The sequence below is a fragment of the Schistocerca cancellata genome, chromosome 6, assembly GCF_023864275.1.
Source record: "Schistocerca cancellata isolate TAMUIC-IGC-003103 chromosome 6, iqSchCanc2.1, whole genome shotgun sequence".
In the NCBI taxonomy this organism is placed as follows: Eukaryota; Metazoa; Arthropoda; class Insecta; order Orthoptera; family Acrididae; genus Schistocerca; species Schistocerca cancellata.
The window spans coordinates 493,272,928-493,287,860 of NC_064631.1; the positions used below are offsets into that span (position 1 = coordinate 493,272,928).

A 14,933-nucleotide genomic window follows, 5' to 3' on the forward strand; every position below is an offset into this window, starting at 1 on the left:
CACTGTTATAATGAGAATGGTTTTATGATAATCTTAAGTTAGTGAGAACACAAAAATGGATTAATGGAGATACAGATAATATTTTTTTAACTATTGTAGAAGAACATGACGTTACCTCCCTTTCAATTATCGAACAACCAAAACGATGGCTGACATAAGGTTTAGTTTATCCGGGATTGTAAAACAGTTAAGATCCTTAGACGCCAGAAAGGCATCTGGCACAGACGGTATCCCTGTAAGATTTTATGTTGACTGTGCTACAAATATAGCACCACTCTTGTCCACCATCTATCAGAGATCATTGGAACGGCGGAAAGTTCCACGGGACAGGAAGAAGGCCCAGGTCATAGCAATCTATAAAAAGGGTAGAAAATCGGATGCACATAATTACCGGCCAATTTCACTGACATCGATTTGTTGTAGAATCATGAAACGTATTTTGTGTTCAGAAATAATGACCTTTCTAGAATCTGAGCAGCTCATCTGCAGAAACCAGCAAGCTTTAGGAAACAGCGGTCATGCGAGACACAGCTGGCCCTCTTTGTGCATGATATACAACAGGCTCTTGATATCGGCTCCCAGGTTGATGCTATATGTTTCAACTTTCGAAAGCCGTTCGATTCAGTTCCGCACTGTCGGTTGCTACAAAAAGTGCGTGCTTACGGTCTATCCAATGACTTATGCGGATGAATAGAAAGTTTTCTAACAGACAGGGAGCAGTATGTCGTCCTGAACGAGATACCTTCAACAGAAACAAGAGTAACTTCAGGTGTGCCCCAGGGCAGCGTAATAGGTCCCCTGCTTTTTACGATTTACATAAACGATCGGGTTGATAGTATTGACAGCGGCCTTAGACGAAAGCATATATGTTTTTAACACAAAATTATGTTTTTTTAAATGGACCTCCTATATTTTTTCTTCAGCAGTCCATAGCATGAGAAAGCACATACACAATGGCGTTGATTGCATCGCAATATTCCCATTACATCCCGAGATATTGAGACGCGAAGTTGACGCTTGAAACACACGCTAGCAGCGCATGTCGGGTGTTTCAAGCGTCAACTTCCCGTCTTAATAACTCGGGATGTAATGGGAATATTGCGATGCAATCAACGCCATTGTGTATATGCTTTGTCATGCTACGGATTGCTGAAGAAAAAATATAGGAGGTCCATTTAATAATTAACATAAGTTTGTGTTAAAAAACTCATATACTTTCGTTTTAGAATGTTTACAAATATGTACATTCATGGGCCCCAGCCGTACATTGATACCGGTGAAAGTCGTTTTCCAATAGCTGTTGTTGTTGCAGAGATATTTTGGGTGGACAAGATAGCTGGGACACCCTGTATACTTACTCGCTACGGGCAGTACTTACTTTATATTTGCAAGATACTATACAGGATATAATTAAGATAAATACAGTTGTTTTGCGACGAATGCAATGCGCATTTTTAAAAGTGATGATTCAGACAATGTATAGAAATCATTTAAGGTGATTTTGTAAAGCGAATTGTTAACGTATAATCAGTTTATTGTGCATTAATAGTCAGCGTTATTAATTTTCAAAAAGGCAAAGTAAAAGTTTTAATGTTAGTGCCATTCGTTTTTGATTAACTATTTTGCTTACGAAGTTGTTGTCTGTCACATTCGATTTGATTAAAATATATGCTAAACAACTGTCTTGTAGAATAGGTGAATCCAGTTTAAAGTAATCCAGTTTAAAGTACTAACACGGAGCAGTGGGAAGAGAATTATCATTGTCCAGATAAACGTAAGAAATTCTTTAATTACAGGGACAATATTCATTAAAAGCACAGGAACCATAATTTTAAATTTTATGAAGTTTTGAAACTTTTTGGCAGACTAAATCTGCGTATCAGATCGAGGCTCGAACTTGGGACCTTTGGTTTTCGCAGGCAAGTGCTCTATCATCTGAGCTACCCAAGCACAACTCATGACCACTCCTTAAAACTTTACTTCCGCCAGTGGCTCGTGTCCTACCTTCCTAACTTCACAGAAGCTCTCCTGCGAACCTTGCAAAATTAGCACTCCTGGAAGAAAGGATATTGGGAAGACAAGGCTTCGCCACAGCGCAAACTCCGCTGGAGAGTGAAAATCCCATTTCGGAAAAATCCCCCACGCTATGGCTAAGCCATGTCTCCGCAAAATCCTTTCTACCAGGAGTGCTAGTTGTGCAAGGTTCGCGTGAGAGCTTCTGTGAAATTTGGAAGGTAGGAGACAAGGTACTGGAGGAAGGAAAATTGTGAGGTGCTTGGGTAGCTCAGATCATAGAGCACTTGCCTGTGCAAGGCAAGGGTCCCGAGTTCGAGTCTCCATCCGTCACACAGTTTCAATCTGTCATGATCTTTCATATCAGCGCACACTCCGCTGCAGAGTGAAAATATCACTCTGTGAGCAAGTTTAGTAGGAGAGCCAATTTCGAATCGGTAGTGTTGCATTAGATTCAGTTTCTTGTGTTATGTAAATTCGAGCAATTTTGGTTTCGTTATTGACAGGTTACATTATCGTAGTCAGTGAAGTTCAGCAAAGGGAAACCGCATAAGCGACGAGGTAAAGTACATGTTCGCATGCCATTCCCTTTCTGACTGTTGTATTGCAGGCTGCTGTCAGTTACTTTAGTTCATAAGTAGATGTTTCACTGTGTCCATTGACAGTGACACTATAATTTGCACTAAGTTGTTTTCTGTTTTGCTTACTGCATTTTGTAAGTGGTACTTGAAGGCGTCTGTGTAATACATGTTTCTCGCAGGTGCTCATAGCTGTCAATATTTGCATTTAAGATACCAAGTTTAATGGCCTTTCTTGTTTTCGGTTCATACTATCACCTCTCAGAATACGGAACACTTGTTTTTGAACACCCTTTAAACAGGATAAACATTAATAAATCCGACCAACTGTAGGGATGGATTTCTGACTGGAAATTTAGGGGAAAAGGTCCTGTGAATATGTGTCCGGAAATGCATCGTTGCCACTGTACTTGGCACAGACGAGTAAAAATTGCTCTGACCACATGCCATGTAATCTTTGCGTGTGATTGACGCCGCTTCCTGTAAGTAGCAGAGTGGCTCGGCATTCATGTTGGAAACCTACTTTAACTGGGCAATGCTGTTATAAACGTACATCTACGTCTAACGGACTGTTAATGTCAAGAGCGAATACAACTTGAGTTGTGTACAGTGAATCAGATGACAGAACAGTTATGTCAAAACGAGTACCCTCGAACTCTAACCACATCATACTACTTTCACGTACTTTCTGTGCGTTTGTGTTATCATGGATCCTTTCAGACAGAGGAAAGTGCGGACTGTGCGTACACCAGATTTGGAGAACCGTATTGTACAGGATATTGAGACGACTCCTAGTATTAAAAAATGGCTCTGAGCACTATGGGACTCAACTGCTGTGGTCATAAGTCCCATAGAACTTAGAACTACTTAAACCTAACTAACCTAAGGACATCACACACATCCATGCCCGAGGCAGGATTTGAACCGGCGACCGTTGCGGTCTCGCGGTTCCAGACTGCAGCGCCAGAACCGTGCGGCCACTTCGGCCGGCTTTTATTAATGTTCATCCAGTATTTAAAGACGTTTCTGTCGAGTACGAAATCTTAATGACGTTAAATCTGAGTTGGACCTCTGTGATAAACAAGTTTCCATGTGTAGAAGCTATAGTTGTCAGAGTCTAAGGAACCACTCTTCTTGGTAATATAGGACACTACTGTATGTTCATAAAAATATTTACAACAGTCAGTACAGCGATTGTACATTGGGCTATTACAAATAATTTTTTGTGATACTCGAAAATGATTAGAAGTTTGAATCTGGTACCGAATGACGATTTGTTTCAACGGTGTCCTTCGGCGTTCTTGATATGTGTTTTGTTTTTTCAAAGAGTACTAGATTATCGCGGCAGGGGTAAAGTACAAGGAGCGAAAGGCTAATTACAATTTGTACAGAAAGCTGATGGCAGTTATAACAATCGAGGGGTATGAAAAGGAAGCAGTAGTAGGGGTTGTAGGCTATCCCCGATGTTATTTAATCAGTATATTGAGCAAGCAGTAAAGGAAACAAAAGAAAAATTCGGAGTAGGTATTAAAATCCATGGAGAAGAAATAAAAACTTTGAGGTTCGCCGAAGACATTGTAATTCTGTCAGAGACAGCAAACGACTTGGAAGAGCAGTGGAGGGGAATGGACAGTGTCTTGAAAGGAGAATATAAGATGAACATCAACAAAAGTAAAACGGGGATACTGGAATGTAGTCGAATGAAGTCGGTTGATGCTGAGGGAATTAGATTAGGAAATGAGACGCTTAAAGTAGAACAGGAGTTTGGCTATTTGGGGAGCAAAATAACATGATTTTCGAAGTAGAGATGATATAAAATGTAGAATGGCAATCGCAAAGAAAGCGTTTCTGAAGAAGAAAAATTTGTTAACATCGAGTATTGATTTAAGTGTCAGGAAGTTGTTTCTGAAAGTATTCGTATGGAGTGTAGCCATGTATAGAAGTGAAACATGGACGATAAGTAGTATGGACAAGAAGAGAACAGCAGCTCTTGAAATGTGGTGCCACAGAAGTATGCTGAAGATTAGATGGGTAGATCACATACCTAATGAGGAGGTACAGAATAGAATTGGGGAGAAGGGAAGTTTGTGGCACAACTTGACTAGAAGAAGGGATCGGTTGGTAGGACATGTTCTGAGACATCGAGGGATCACCAATTTAGTATTGGAGGGCAGCGTGGAGGGTAAAAATCGTAGAGGGAGACCAAGAGATGAATACACTAAGCAGAATCAGAAGGATGTAGGCTGCAGTAAGTACTGGGAGATGAAGAAGCTTGCACAGGATAGAGTAACATGGAGAGCTGCATCAAACCAGTCTCAGGACTGAAGACCACAACAACAACAATAGATTATCAATGTTTTGCAGCAGGTATAGCATACTCAGTTCAGAAGAATAATCCAGAAGGGATGCTGAAAGGGACAGAGAGATGGGCTGCGTCCGACAGATATGGTGTGTGCAACGAAAACATTCATACTTTTATAGAAGTTGAAATAAAATTTTTTAAAAAACTCGGAGTACCAACACGAGAGATATTTATGGGCTCTCGTCGCTGCTAACACAGGACTTCCTTTGCAGCAGGGAGCGGTTTGAATTACGTCCTGACGGAACGTCCGGCGCCAGCGTGTCTGTCCAGTACTGGCGCTGCGTCCGACGCATGCGCAGTCGGCTCCTGCAGTCGCGACTCGAGCGCTGAGCCGGCCGCGGCTCGGCAGTAGCGCGCAGCGCGCCTTGACGTTCGCGTGCTGCACGGGTCCGGCAGGGAGCAGGCGCCGCCGCCGCCGCCGCCGCGTCGCCACGCACACGACTCTGCTCCGCCGTCATACGGGCCGCTCCGTCGGCGACGCAAGGGAGAACCACCGTGCGGCGCCGCACTGGAACACGTCCCATTCGCTGTTAATGGTCTTCTTCCCTGCAGGTAAAATACCTGAGCATGTCATACAAAAAAAAAAAAAAAAAAAAAAAAATCACCTTACAGATGACCGAAATATTTTTTCTTCGGGAACTATCAATAATAGCTCATTCAAATAAAATAATATTATTTGACGCCAACTTCAATAACAGAAGATAAAAATTAAGCAACAATGGTACCAAACGAACACTTATTTTACTCGCGTATCATGCAGGAAGCATTTGGAGGGTGTGATCCTGTAGTGTTTCTACAAGCTGAGGCGTACAAGATTGTTTCCATGCGATACCTCACGTCATACGGCTGACGTTTCATTTCAGGTACGCTGCGGTGAAATCCTACCCCTTACACCCGAATGGGAGGTTGTATGCCCTTCAAACGCGGTGTGCGCGAAATGAGTATGACTGGTGCCGATTACTACTCTACTATATTAAATCGCTAAACAGTGACAGGTCTCTAAACGATACAAATGTTTGGATAGCGTAAGACGAGCTTCGGTGTTGTTTAAGATGCCGTATGGGCAGCATGCATGTTTTTGTCGCTATTTTAGGTTGAAAACTGTGATATTATTGAGAATATTCCTGTTTCCTTTAAACACTTTCGTTTTCTTGTATTTTTCGCGTGCGCATCCACCGCCTCAGAAACCGTAATGCCTTTTTTAGCCTACCTGATTTCTTTAAACTTATTGTTATATTTTGAATGCACGACAGCGTTGAAAATTTAAAGCTTACCTGAAATCCAAGCACACCGAAGTGTTCCAGTGGGCGAAACTTTGTTTTCGTTGTAGTTACAGGAGAAGTGGCAAGATGTTCTGTCATTTTTCGATGACAGTTTACCGTGTCAGATAACTCAGTCACTTTTATCATTTATGAATCACCTAACATGCGGCAGTATCCACCGTTATCACATTGTTGACAGACTCCTCGAGTGAGCAGCAAAATTAAGCTGCATGTGAGACAAAAATACGTAAATCTGGTTGAGTGGTCTTACGAATGCCGTCTTCTGAAACATAGTAATGGAGAATTTTTAAGAATGATTATTAAAATTTATTTATCTACTTTTGCTTCAGAAACCGTGTACTATTACAGGAAAGCCAATGGCTCACGCTTCCTCCTGATAAGGCCCCTATCTGCATACTCCAGGCAATTGATCACAGCTGATGACACGGTAATGGCCCCCTAATTGGTGCTCACACCGCAACGGGGACATTGATATTCAAGGCGATGACTTGCTTAAATTACCTTTTAATTTTGTCCCACTTGCACATTTCGTATCCCTCTTCTTCCGAATTCGTAACATGACTCAACGTAAAGTGAAGCAATTGATGACATTGGAGGTGAAAGTACATTAAAATGAGTTTGATAGTTTAGGACAGAGCTCTTGAACCAAAATACCACGTATCCGTCCGTAGGCAAGGGTCTCCTAAGAGATTGTACTACATCGATCAGTATTAGAACTCATTCATATTCTACATCAAGGCGTCACACTCCAGTTAACGAAAACTGCTTCATACCCCAGTTACCGAAAATTGCTTAGAGATAATACTGTTTTATTCCATAGATTTAACCTACTCTGTAGAAGGTCATATTTTGAAAACTAGTCGAATATAAAACCTCCGCAAATAAAATGCTACCGCTTTCGAAATCATGTCTCTGGGTTACATAACAGGAAGTAGAAGTGCATTAATTATGGCCTTGGTCTTGTTCATTGATTGAAGGATATCGCTAGATTCGATACACTGTCTTAAATGGTAAAATAAGAGGAAGCTTGAACGAATGATATCTGACTTTGTTGAAAAACAGGTCGAGTTTTTGTACCATCGACGACGAGGTAATTACAGAGGAAGCACGAGCTAATTTTGGAGGATGGTGCAGATGGAAAGGGATAACGATGTATCATTTGAATTAGCCACTCCATCAACGTATGGTTTGAAGAGAATCAAGGACAACAATATCTCGCCAGTACAGGCACCCCGGTAGATAGGACTTTACATTACTTGACAAGGATTTGTATCTATAGGATCGCTATTAAAGGTGATTAAAGTGCTGCAAAGTTGGCGAAGTTGGATTTGGAGGCGCAAGTTTCGAACCCTGATTGCAGAAGATTTGTTCATTCCTGAATGAGGCCGGCGAAACGAGAATTAGCGCCGTATGATCATGAGCTAATTGTCCGTGTTAAACAAAACGTTGTAAAAGTTCTTGCTCGACAACGTCTCAAGTCACAGCTGACCTGGTCAGTCCGCTGGAGCGAGACGTTACATTTACCACTTAACGTGGTTTGCTTTGAAAGTAAGCAAGTGAGCAGGTCACATGTCTATACACTTTCGTCGTGTCCTTTCCTGACCGCGTTCGTTCACTAGTATTTTATTACACTGTACAAGCGCTCATTACTGTATCCGTGCTGCATACATCCACACGAAATACAACCCAGAATAATCTGAGTAACTGAAACGAAAGTCACGTTCAAGAGGCAATGCACACTAGAGTAGTCTGGTATTCCTACTTTGTTCGAAACACTGAATAGTCGAGGTTGACTGAACAAGAGCACTTTGGATATGAAGAATTTTTGTGAATTATTTGCAGAGTGTTAGTATCCACTCTGTGATAGTTTCCCACTCGTGGTAAAGAAGAATTAGACCATCGATTCCTGAAGTAAATATAGCTGTTCTGAAACCATGGAAACCACACAACGGTTATCCCTAGCTGAGAGGGTTTCTGAAACACACGGTATACTCTTGAGTTTCTCTGTCTTTCTTCGATATCTGTCGCTTACTCAGCATGCACATTTTTCATACGGACACTATTTTACAGGTATTTGCAGTTTCTGTAAGTTGTATTCCAATTATCTGTACCAGTAGAAATTTTTAAGCAAAATGTATATGGTCAAGGGACACGAGGTTAGAGGATCATTCAAAGAAAAATACATAATAGAGCTTGAGACATGTTTAGGTAGTTTCCGGTGGTTCATTAATACACACCGACATGATCCTGTAATAGTTTTCAGTTTGGTTAGTGCGCCTGGTTTGCTCTGTGGTGTGGTGTGAAATCTGGCGTTATGAGCCCGTACATCTTCCGTACTTCTCGAAACCTGCGAACATGCATAATTAATCCTCCAATTCTCCTAACGACCTCTGCGCGACAGCTCGACCGGCATTCTGTGCAGCGCTCATTCTCCGGATCTCTCACAGCGCACAGACTAATTAAACTTCCGTCCACACGTGTGCGAGAGTGGCCGCTACTCATCTGCCAATGTGGGACTCTGCTCGTAACGCTGTGCCGTCCAATAACGGCTGTCAACGTCTACAAAACAAAAATTTTTGATACTAGGAAAACTGTGACGCCATCCCAATGGAGTGGTCACATTTGAATCACAAACAAGAGAAAACGATTTTCGGTGTAACAACAGAGTTCCTGGGCATAGTAATTTATTTATTGAGATGATGTTATGTCTTGATGAAAGATTAGCTAGTTCCGAAGCCGAATACCAAATATATAAGCTATCTTCCGTCCAAATGTTGATCAGAGTGCCACAGCACTTTATTAGCCACTGCCTTAATGGTGCAGTGTTTACCTTTCTCCTTTTGGCCACTAAACTTCTGAAAACCCACTTATAGGCCAAAGAACTATGGATGGTAGTCGAATAGATGTATCATCGAAATAACCGAGGACTGAGTGTCGACAGAATCCAAAACTTTTGTATCTATGGAGACAATGTTGCTCAGGAAGAAGGAAAGTACGGAGAAAGAGACTTTTTAAGACGTAATTCGACGATTCCAGGATCATTATATGCATGTGCTAATTTGCACGTGAATCATATTAGGTGTGGGGTGATGCTTTGAACATCAGCATTAGAGCAAAAGTCTGAGAAAAAGCTTTTCACATTAGATTACTTCTTGACTGCGAATTACTGTATAACGAAAATACCACAGGAAAGTTGCATGCACTTCCTAGTCTCCCACTACTCCACTTCCCCACAGTTTGTCTCCTCATTTTCATTTTCTGCGGTCCTTCATTCTTCGAATCGTAGAATAAAGAGGCGATCGGAAGTTCAACAGTGTGTTCAATTACTTGTGTTTTAAAATAATACTCACACGAACTAGATTGGGCGTATTTGTATGACGATACACCGTTATTTACAGTAATCTGCTGCAATGAATACATCGGCTAGACAACGGAGGTACAAATGTTGTTCTGTGCACCAGACAGGGATAATATTGAGCCTTGGGACAGTCAACGGTAGAGTATGTATCGGTGAAACATGTTACTTCAATTTTGTGCGAAATTTAGTTTTGATACTTTAGTGGGAGATAAAAAGAAACATGCTGCATCGTAATAAACATTTTGTTCACTCTTTGTGTTGTAAGAGTTGTTTAACGCCAAGTAAGCGAGACACATGATCTGTATCAATGCCGCTAACTGGCAGTCCTACACTGTGTATGCGCTCTCTGCATTTGTGCCGGACAAGGTGGTGTAATCGTATTCACGTGAAGGGGGACAGAGGCTGCCATGCATACGTATTCCGAAGATTTAGGTAGATTCTGATTGAAGGTCTAACGTATTATGGTGATAATGAGGTACGAAGAAACAGTGCCGATGCTTACTCAGAAAATAATGTGCCTACATTTTGCTAAAGTCGACGATATTTTTTAACATGAAATTTGTTATCTACATCTAGGCACACACTCCAAAATCAACTGGCGAAAAGTGCTTTGTATCGATAACAGTTATATCCTTCCGTATTTTTATTGCGCGTTGGCCGGAGGATAAATGACTGCAACTGTCCTAACTGATCATTTCACAGTACTGTACGTCCGTTACTAACGAAACAAACTTATTGGACAGTCTACCATGTATGGTTCTTGACAATTGTGGCTACACTTCCGTTTATGCTATGCCATCTACTACCTCTTATGTACGTCAACTTCTACTATCAGTGGCCGCGCGATTCTACGCGATTCAATGTGGAACCGCGTGACCGCTACGGTCGCTGTTTCGAGTCCTGCCTCGGGCATAGATGTTTGTGATGCCCTTAGTTTAGTTAGCTTCAAGTAGTTCAAAGTTCTAGGGGACTGATGACCTCAGATGTTAAGTCCCATAGTGGTCAGACACATTTCAACCATTTGAACTTCTGTTATCAAATTGTCTTGATAAGGACATCGGACGTCATTGCTTCTACAATGCAGATTTCGTGACAGGTGTACTGTTTGTGTAGAATTTTCAACAAAAATTCCTTCGTTTGGAACCTCTACCACTGATTCTAATTGTATCATTAATTTTATAGTTTTAGAATTGTCCCTAGGCTGTTAAGTGCTGTGGCAGGCACCAAAATTGTACCAGTAATCCTATAATCTGCCACTATCCGTTTCAGACTATTGTTTAATGGTAAATTTGAAGAGATCTACTATCCAGGAAACGACGTGAAATTATGGCCAGGAAAGCAATGAACGAATGTCCTACAACCGTAATTCGGTGCGCGCGGTTGATATATTCAGGAACAAATTATTTCAACGTTCCTCTCCATCTGTTAGTCAGCCTGCAAGCTGAGTTGCAACGTGTTTGCCTACCATGCAGCAGGTCCGGGATCGATTCCCGGCCTCGTTGGAGACTTTCTTCGTTCGTGGACTGAGTCTTGTCCTCATCATTATCTCATCATCACCGATACGCAAGTCGCCCGATGTGACGTCACCTGAAATTAGACTTGCAACTCGGCAGCCGATCTTCCCCTGGTGGAGCTTCAAGTGCGCCAATGCCACACGATCATTTCGTTTCTCAGTCTGTTACTCCGCATAGACTCTAAATCAGTTTTATTATTTAGTTTGCTTCCCCTTCTATATGCATTGCACGTTCCTCAATTGAGTGTCTTCAACTGAGGCTTTGCTAGTCTTCAGCCGCGACAGGTATTAGTGGCTAATTAAGAGCGGGTAATAAAAGAGGATACGACCGCGACCTATGCCACTTGTGGCTAATGAGCAATCAGACACTAATCCACTGCTCGCTAGAGACAAGCCTACGGCTCCAAGTGCCGATCCAGTGTGATTGTTGCAAATGTGGTACACTTTTGCGTCCTTTTGCTGATGCATCTCACTGGTTCTCGAATGATGTTCACAGGTTAGACAACACCGCTGTTGGGCCAGTTCCATATTTCTTCTTTTCTCTTAATTTCATATGATCTGTATGCAATGTAAACACGAGTTCTTTACAACGATGATCATCAATTACTTTCGGTCGTAACTATACGTACCAGGTTTTGATGTCAGACATGAGTATTCTGACTGTATTTACTGAGACGTCAGTTTTGAGTCTTGAGAGAGTCTTGGAGAATAATTGTCCTTAGACCTAATATGAACACGCAAATAGGTGAAGCCACAACTTCTAAGAATGTGTAGATTCAAATATGCTGAGCCACAGTAGAAAAGTAAATAATTTCAAAGATGTATATACAGTGTGCAAAGAGTGTAAGTGCAGAGATTTGTATTGGTGACTAGTGTAATGAGCAACATTACGTCAGTACTCACGTCACTTGCATACTACAAATTATAGGTATTCGAAGTGGTATATTTTGAAGTTGGTCAATACTTTCAATTTTGCGTGGCTACACTAAGAAATTAATACTTATTTTCCCCTTAGCAGCACGTCAGTTATTCGAGTGAATACAAAACTGTTAGTCAGTTTTGACAGACATAGTACACTTAGTGGTGCAGTTACGACCACACAGAAACTGAGAAGAAACCACTAAAATATTCATGTGCGTATATATATGAAAGTTTAAGAGATTTTAAGTTCGGTGCGGTATTATGGCATAGTTATCTCTACAATTCATTGCTTTATTCATTGTAATTTTATAGAGAGTGGTTGTCGAGACTGTCAGTGACAATATTATCAAAATTGAGAGACCAAGATGAAGAGATTCATTTTTCTGGACCCTATAGATGAAGTTTCCACTCTGCAATGCGTCAAGAAACAACTGAACAGTTTAAGGGCTTTCAGTAAGGAAATGTACACAGTATCCACTGGTCGTGTCTGTCGAAAGCTTATTCAACATGGATTCGTATTCCCAGTAATTTTGCCACTGATTATCCGGACGACCACTCCTCGTGATATCACAATAAGTAATGTAATTAATGGTAAAGGTCACAACGAACTTAAACTTTCATTCAAGGTACTTTATACGCCATTTAAAGATAAACTGCAGCCAAGGAGATGCATACTCCACTACAACAGTCCATCGTTAACATTAAAATAGTGTTTAGACTTAAATAAAACAGGTAAATTTGCTGTGTAAGTGAAATGTTGATAACAAATGAATATATTTAACATGTATGAAGAAATACCTTTAATGGAAAAAAAATTATACTCATTTTACAGATCGTGGTATTCCGTAATGTGTACAGCACCTCTTCTCTAACAGTTCACTACCTGGACGAAAGATATATCCTCCAGATATCCTTTGCATAATCTTGTTCTGTCACTTGCCGGTATGTTTCGAAATGTGACAATATCTGCGGAAAGTCTTACGGATAAGGCGGTATATTCATTCAACTTTGTGAATTAAGTTGCTGGCTTCAATACTATAATTATTTCCACTGTTTACAGCCTCCGGTGCCATTACTGAATATCTACAGCATAATTACAGACACACTACAGTAATATCACTGACGTATCCTACTTTCGCATTGTGTCCCATCATGTTTACGATCATATATGTGTTCGAATGATTCTGGTACTAATTATGAGATCGCGGTTGGTGACACTGATTACTCCTAAGCTGTTTATACAATTTCCTGTAATTTCATGACGGTGATACAGAAACATATTAACTTAGAATCAAGAGAAGAAACGACGCCATCGAGAGAGAAAATAATGTCTAAAATGCTCGCGTATATCCATAAGGCCATTATAGCTTATTTTATGAGAAAGTGAACGTACTATTGCGATTTGAACTCCCTTTCTCGACTACATTAGCAGCTATAGCCCCCCCCCCTAAGGTTTTCCATACAAGCCATTTCGTGGCTAACCAGATTTTCAGATTTTTCGCGCCACCAGCTTCTCATTTGGCTTTACGTGTCTGAGTTGACGCTGTCCGAGATCTGCCTGCAGTCCAGTCAACGACGGAATCTTAGAAGGAAAACGTTTAATCGAACATTTTCGTACAGTACATGAAGAACATACTAAAAATTCTGGCAGGGAGGGTGTGAGCATTCGGTTTACAGTGCGTTTGAAGTTGGCTTTCTATGTTTTCCTCGAATAACTCGAAGACCGCGGTTTCTGCCGAAAATATTTCCAGGTACGAAATTAAACTACATCAAATTTCCCAGAAAAAATGTCTGATACATCTTTATTTTGGAACTAATACCTTCGGCGTTGCACCGCTCGGGGTGGTGAAAGCCACTCTCCCCTTGAAGGACACTAAAACCGCCGTAACGGATGACAAAAGAGTTAATTTTCTCTCTAGCAGTATAGAGAAAATTTTTCCATATGCATTTTTCCCCTATCAGTAACTCATATCTGTATTACATGTAGTGACAGCACAGTGGACATTAAACACCCGCAGACAAGTCTGCACATGGCATCGCTAGTGATTCATAAGACATGTTGGAGAAGGTTCAATATGACAGTAGTAGCTGCTTCTTGTTACGTGGTGGGGTCTAAACTCACCTGCTTGCTCTTCAGGTAGCTTACGAAGGAAGAAAGGGCCCGACCACAATGTATCGCTTAATACTGTTCTTCTGCATTTAGATGTGTTATACATATTTCATATTTGTTTGTAACCCACTACATTAAAAGTAAACGTTAAGTTAACACTTAAAGGCACTAGTTTCAATAATCTGCTAGTTCCCCATGCCTGAAACGCGAAAATATTTGTCTCTGAGAAAAAAGAGTAGGAACTTTTTTCCAGGAAATTTAATGGAGTGCAGTTTTGTACTGTGAAACAATTTCGCTGGATGCCATGCTTTCCAGTCACACGAGAAAAACATAGAAAGTGAATTTTAAATGTATCCCAGATCCCACGATCACATCCCACCGGTTAAAATTTTTGGTATGGAGAAGTCTCCATTACTTGATACCAGAAGGTCGGTATCAGCAGCCAGCATCTCTAAGCGTCAGACCATAAAAACGATGTTTCGAAGTGTAATCAACATTGGAGCCATCGTTTCAGTGAAGTGCTAAGAGTGCTTGATTGAACGTTTTTTGAAGTTCCATTTCATATTGGAGAAATGATTGAATAACCTGTTAAATCTAACGTGCAATTTACTTCATACCTAGATTTTTGTCTCCTGTATTTCATCATTCTTCGGCCGGAGGAAATGAGGAGACCCATTAAACGAAACGAAGTAGAGATAAAACGGTTTTCCAATTAAGGATGATCAAGATATTTTATTTCATCACAGCTGACGCGTAACCCATAAAATGCTATTCGTGTAGTCGAGTGATAAAATG

General features: G+C 41.0%; 1 protein-coding gene across 1 annotated transcript in view; it reads left to right on the forward strand.

Moving 5' to 3' along the window:
- LOC126088400 (uncharacterized) overlaps nucleotides 1-14,933 on the forward strand; it is a 422,478-nt gene that overhangs the window by 18,121 nt on the left and 389,424 nt on the right. The window contains exon 2 of the mRNA XM_049906540.1: nucleotides 5,266-5,505. Coding sequence (XP_049762497.1) covers nucleotides 5,266-5,505 — 240 coding nt within the window. The remainder of the gene's footprint in view (nucleotides 1-5,265; nucleotides 5,506-14,933) is intronic.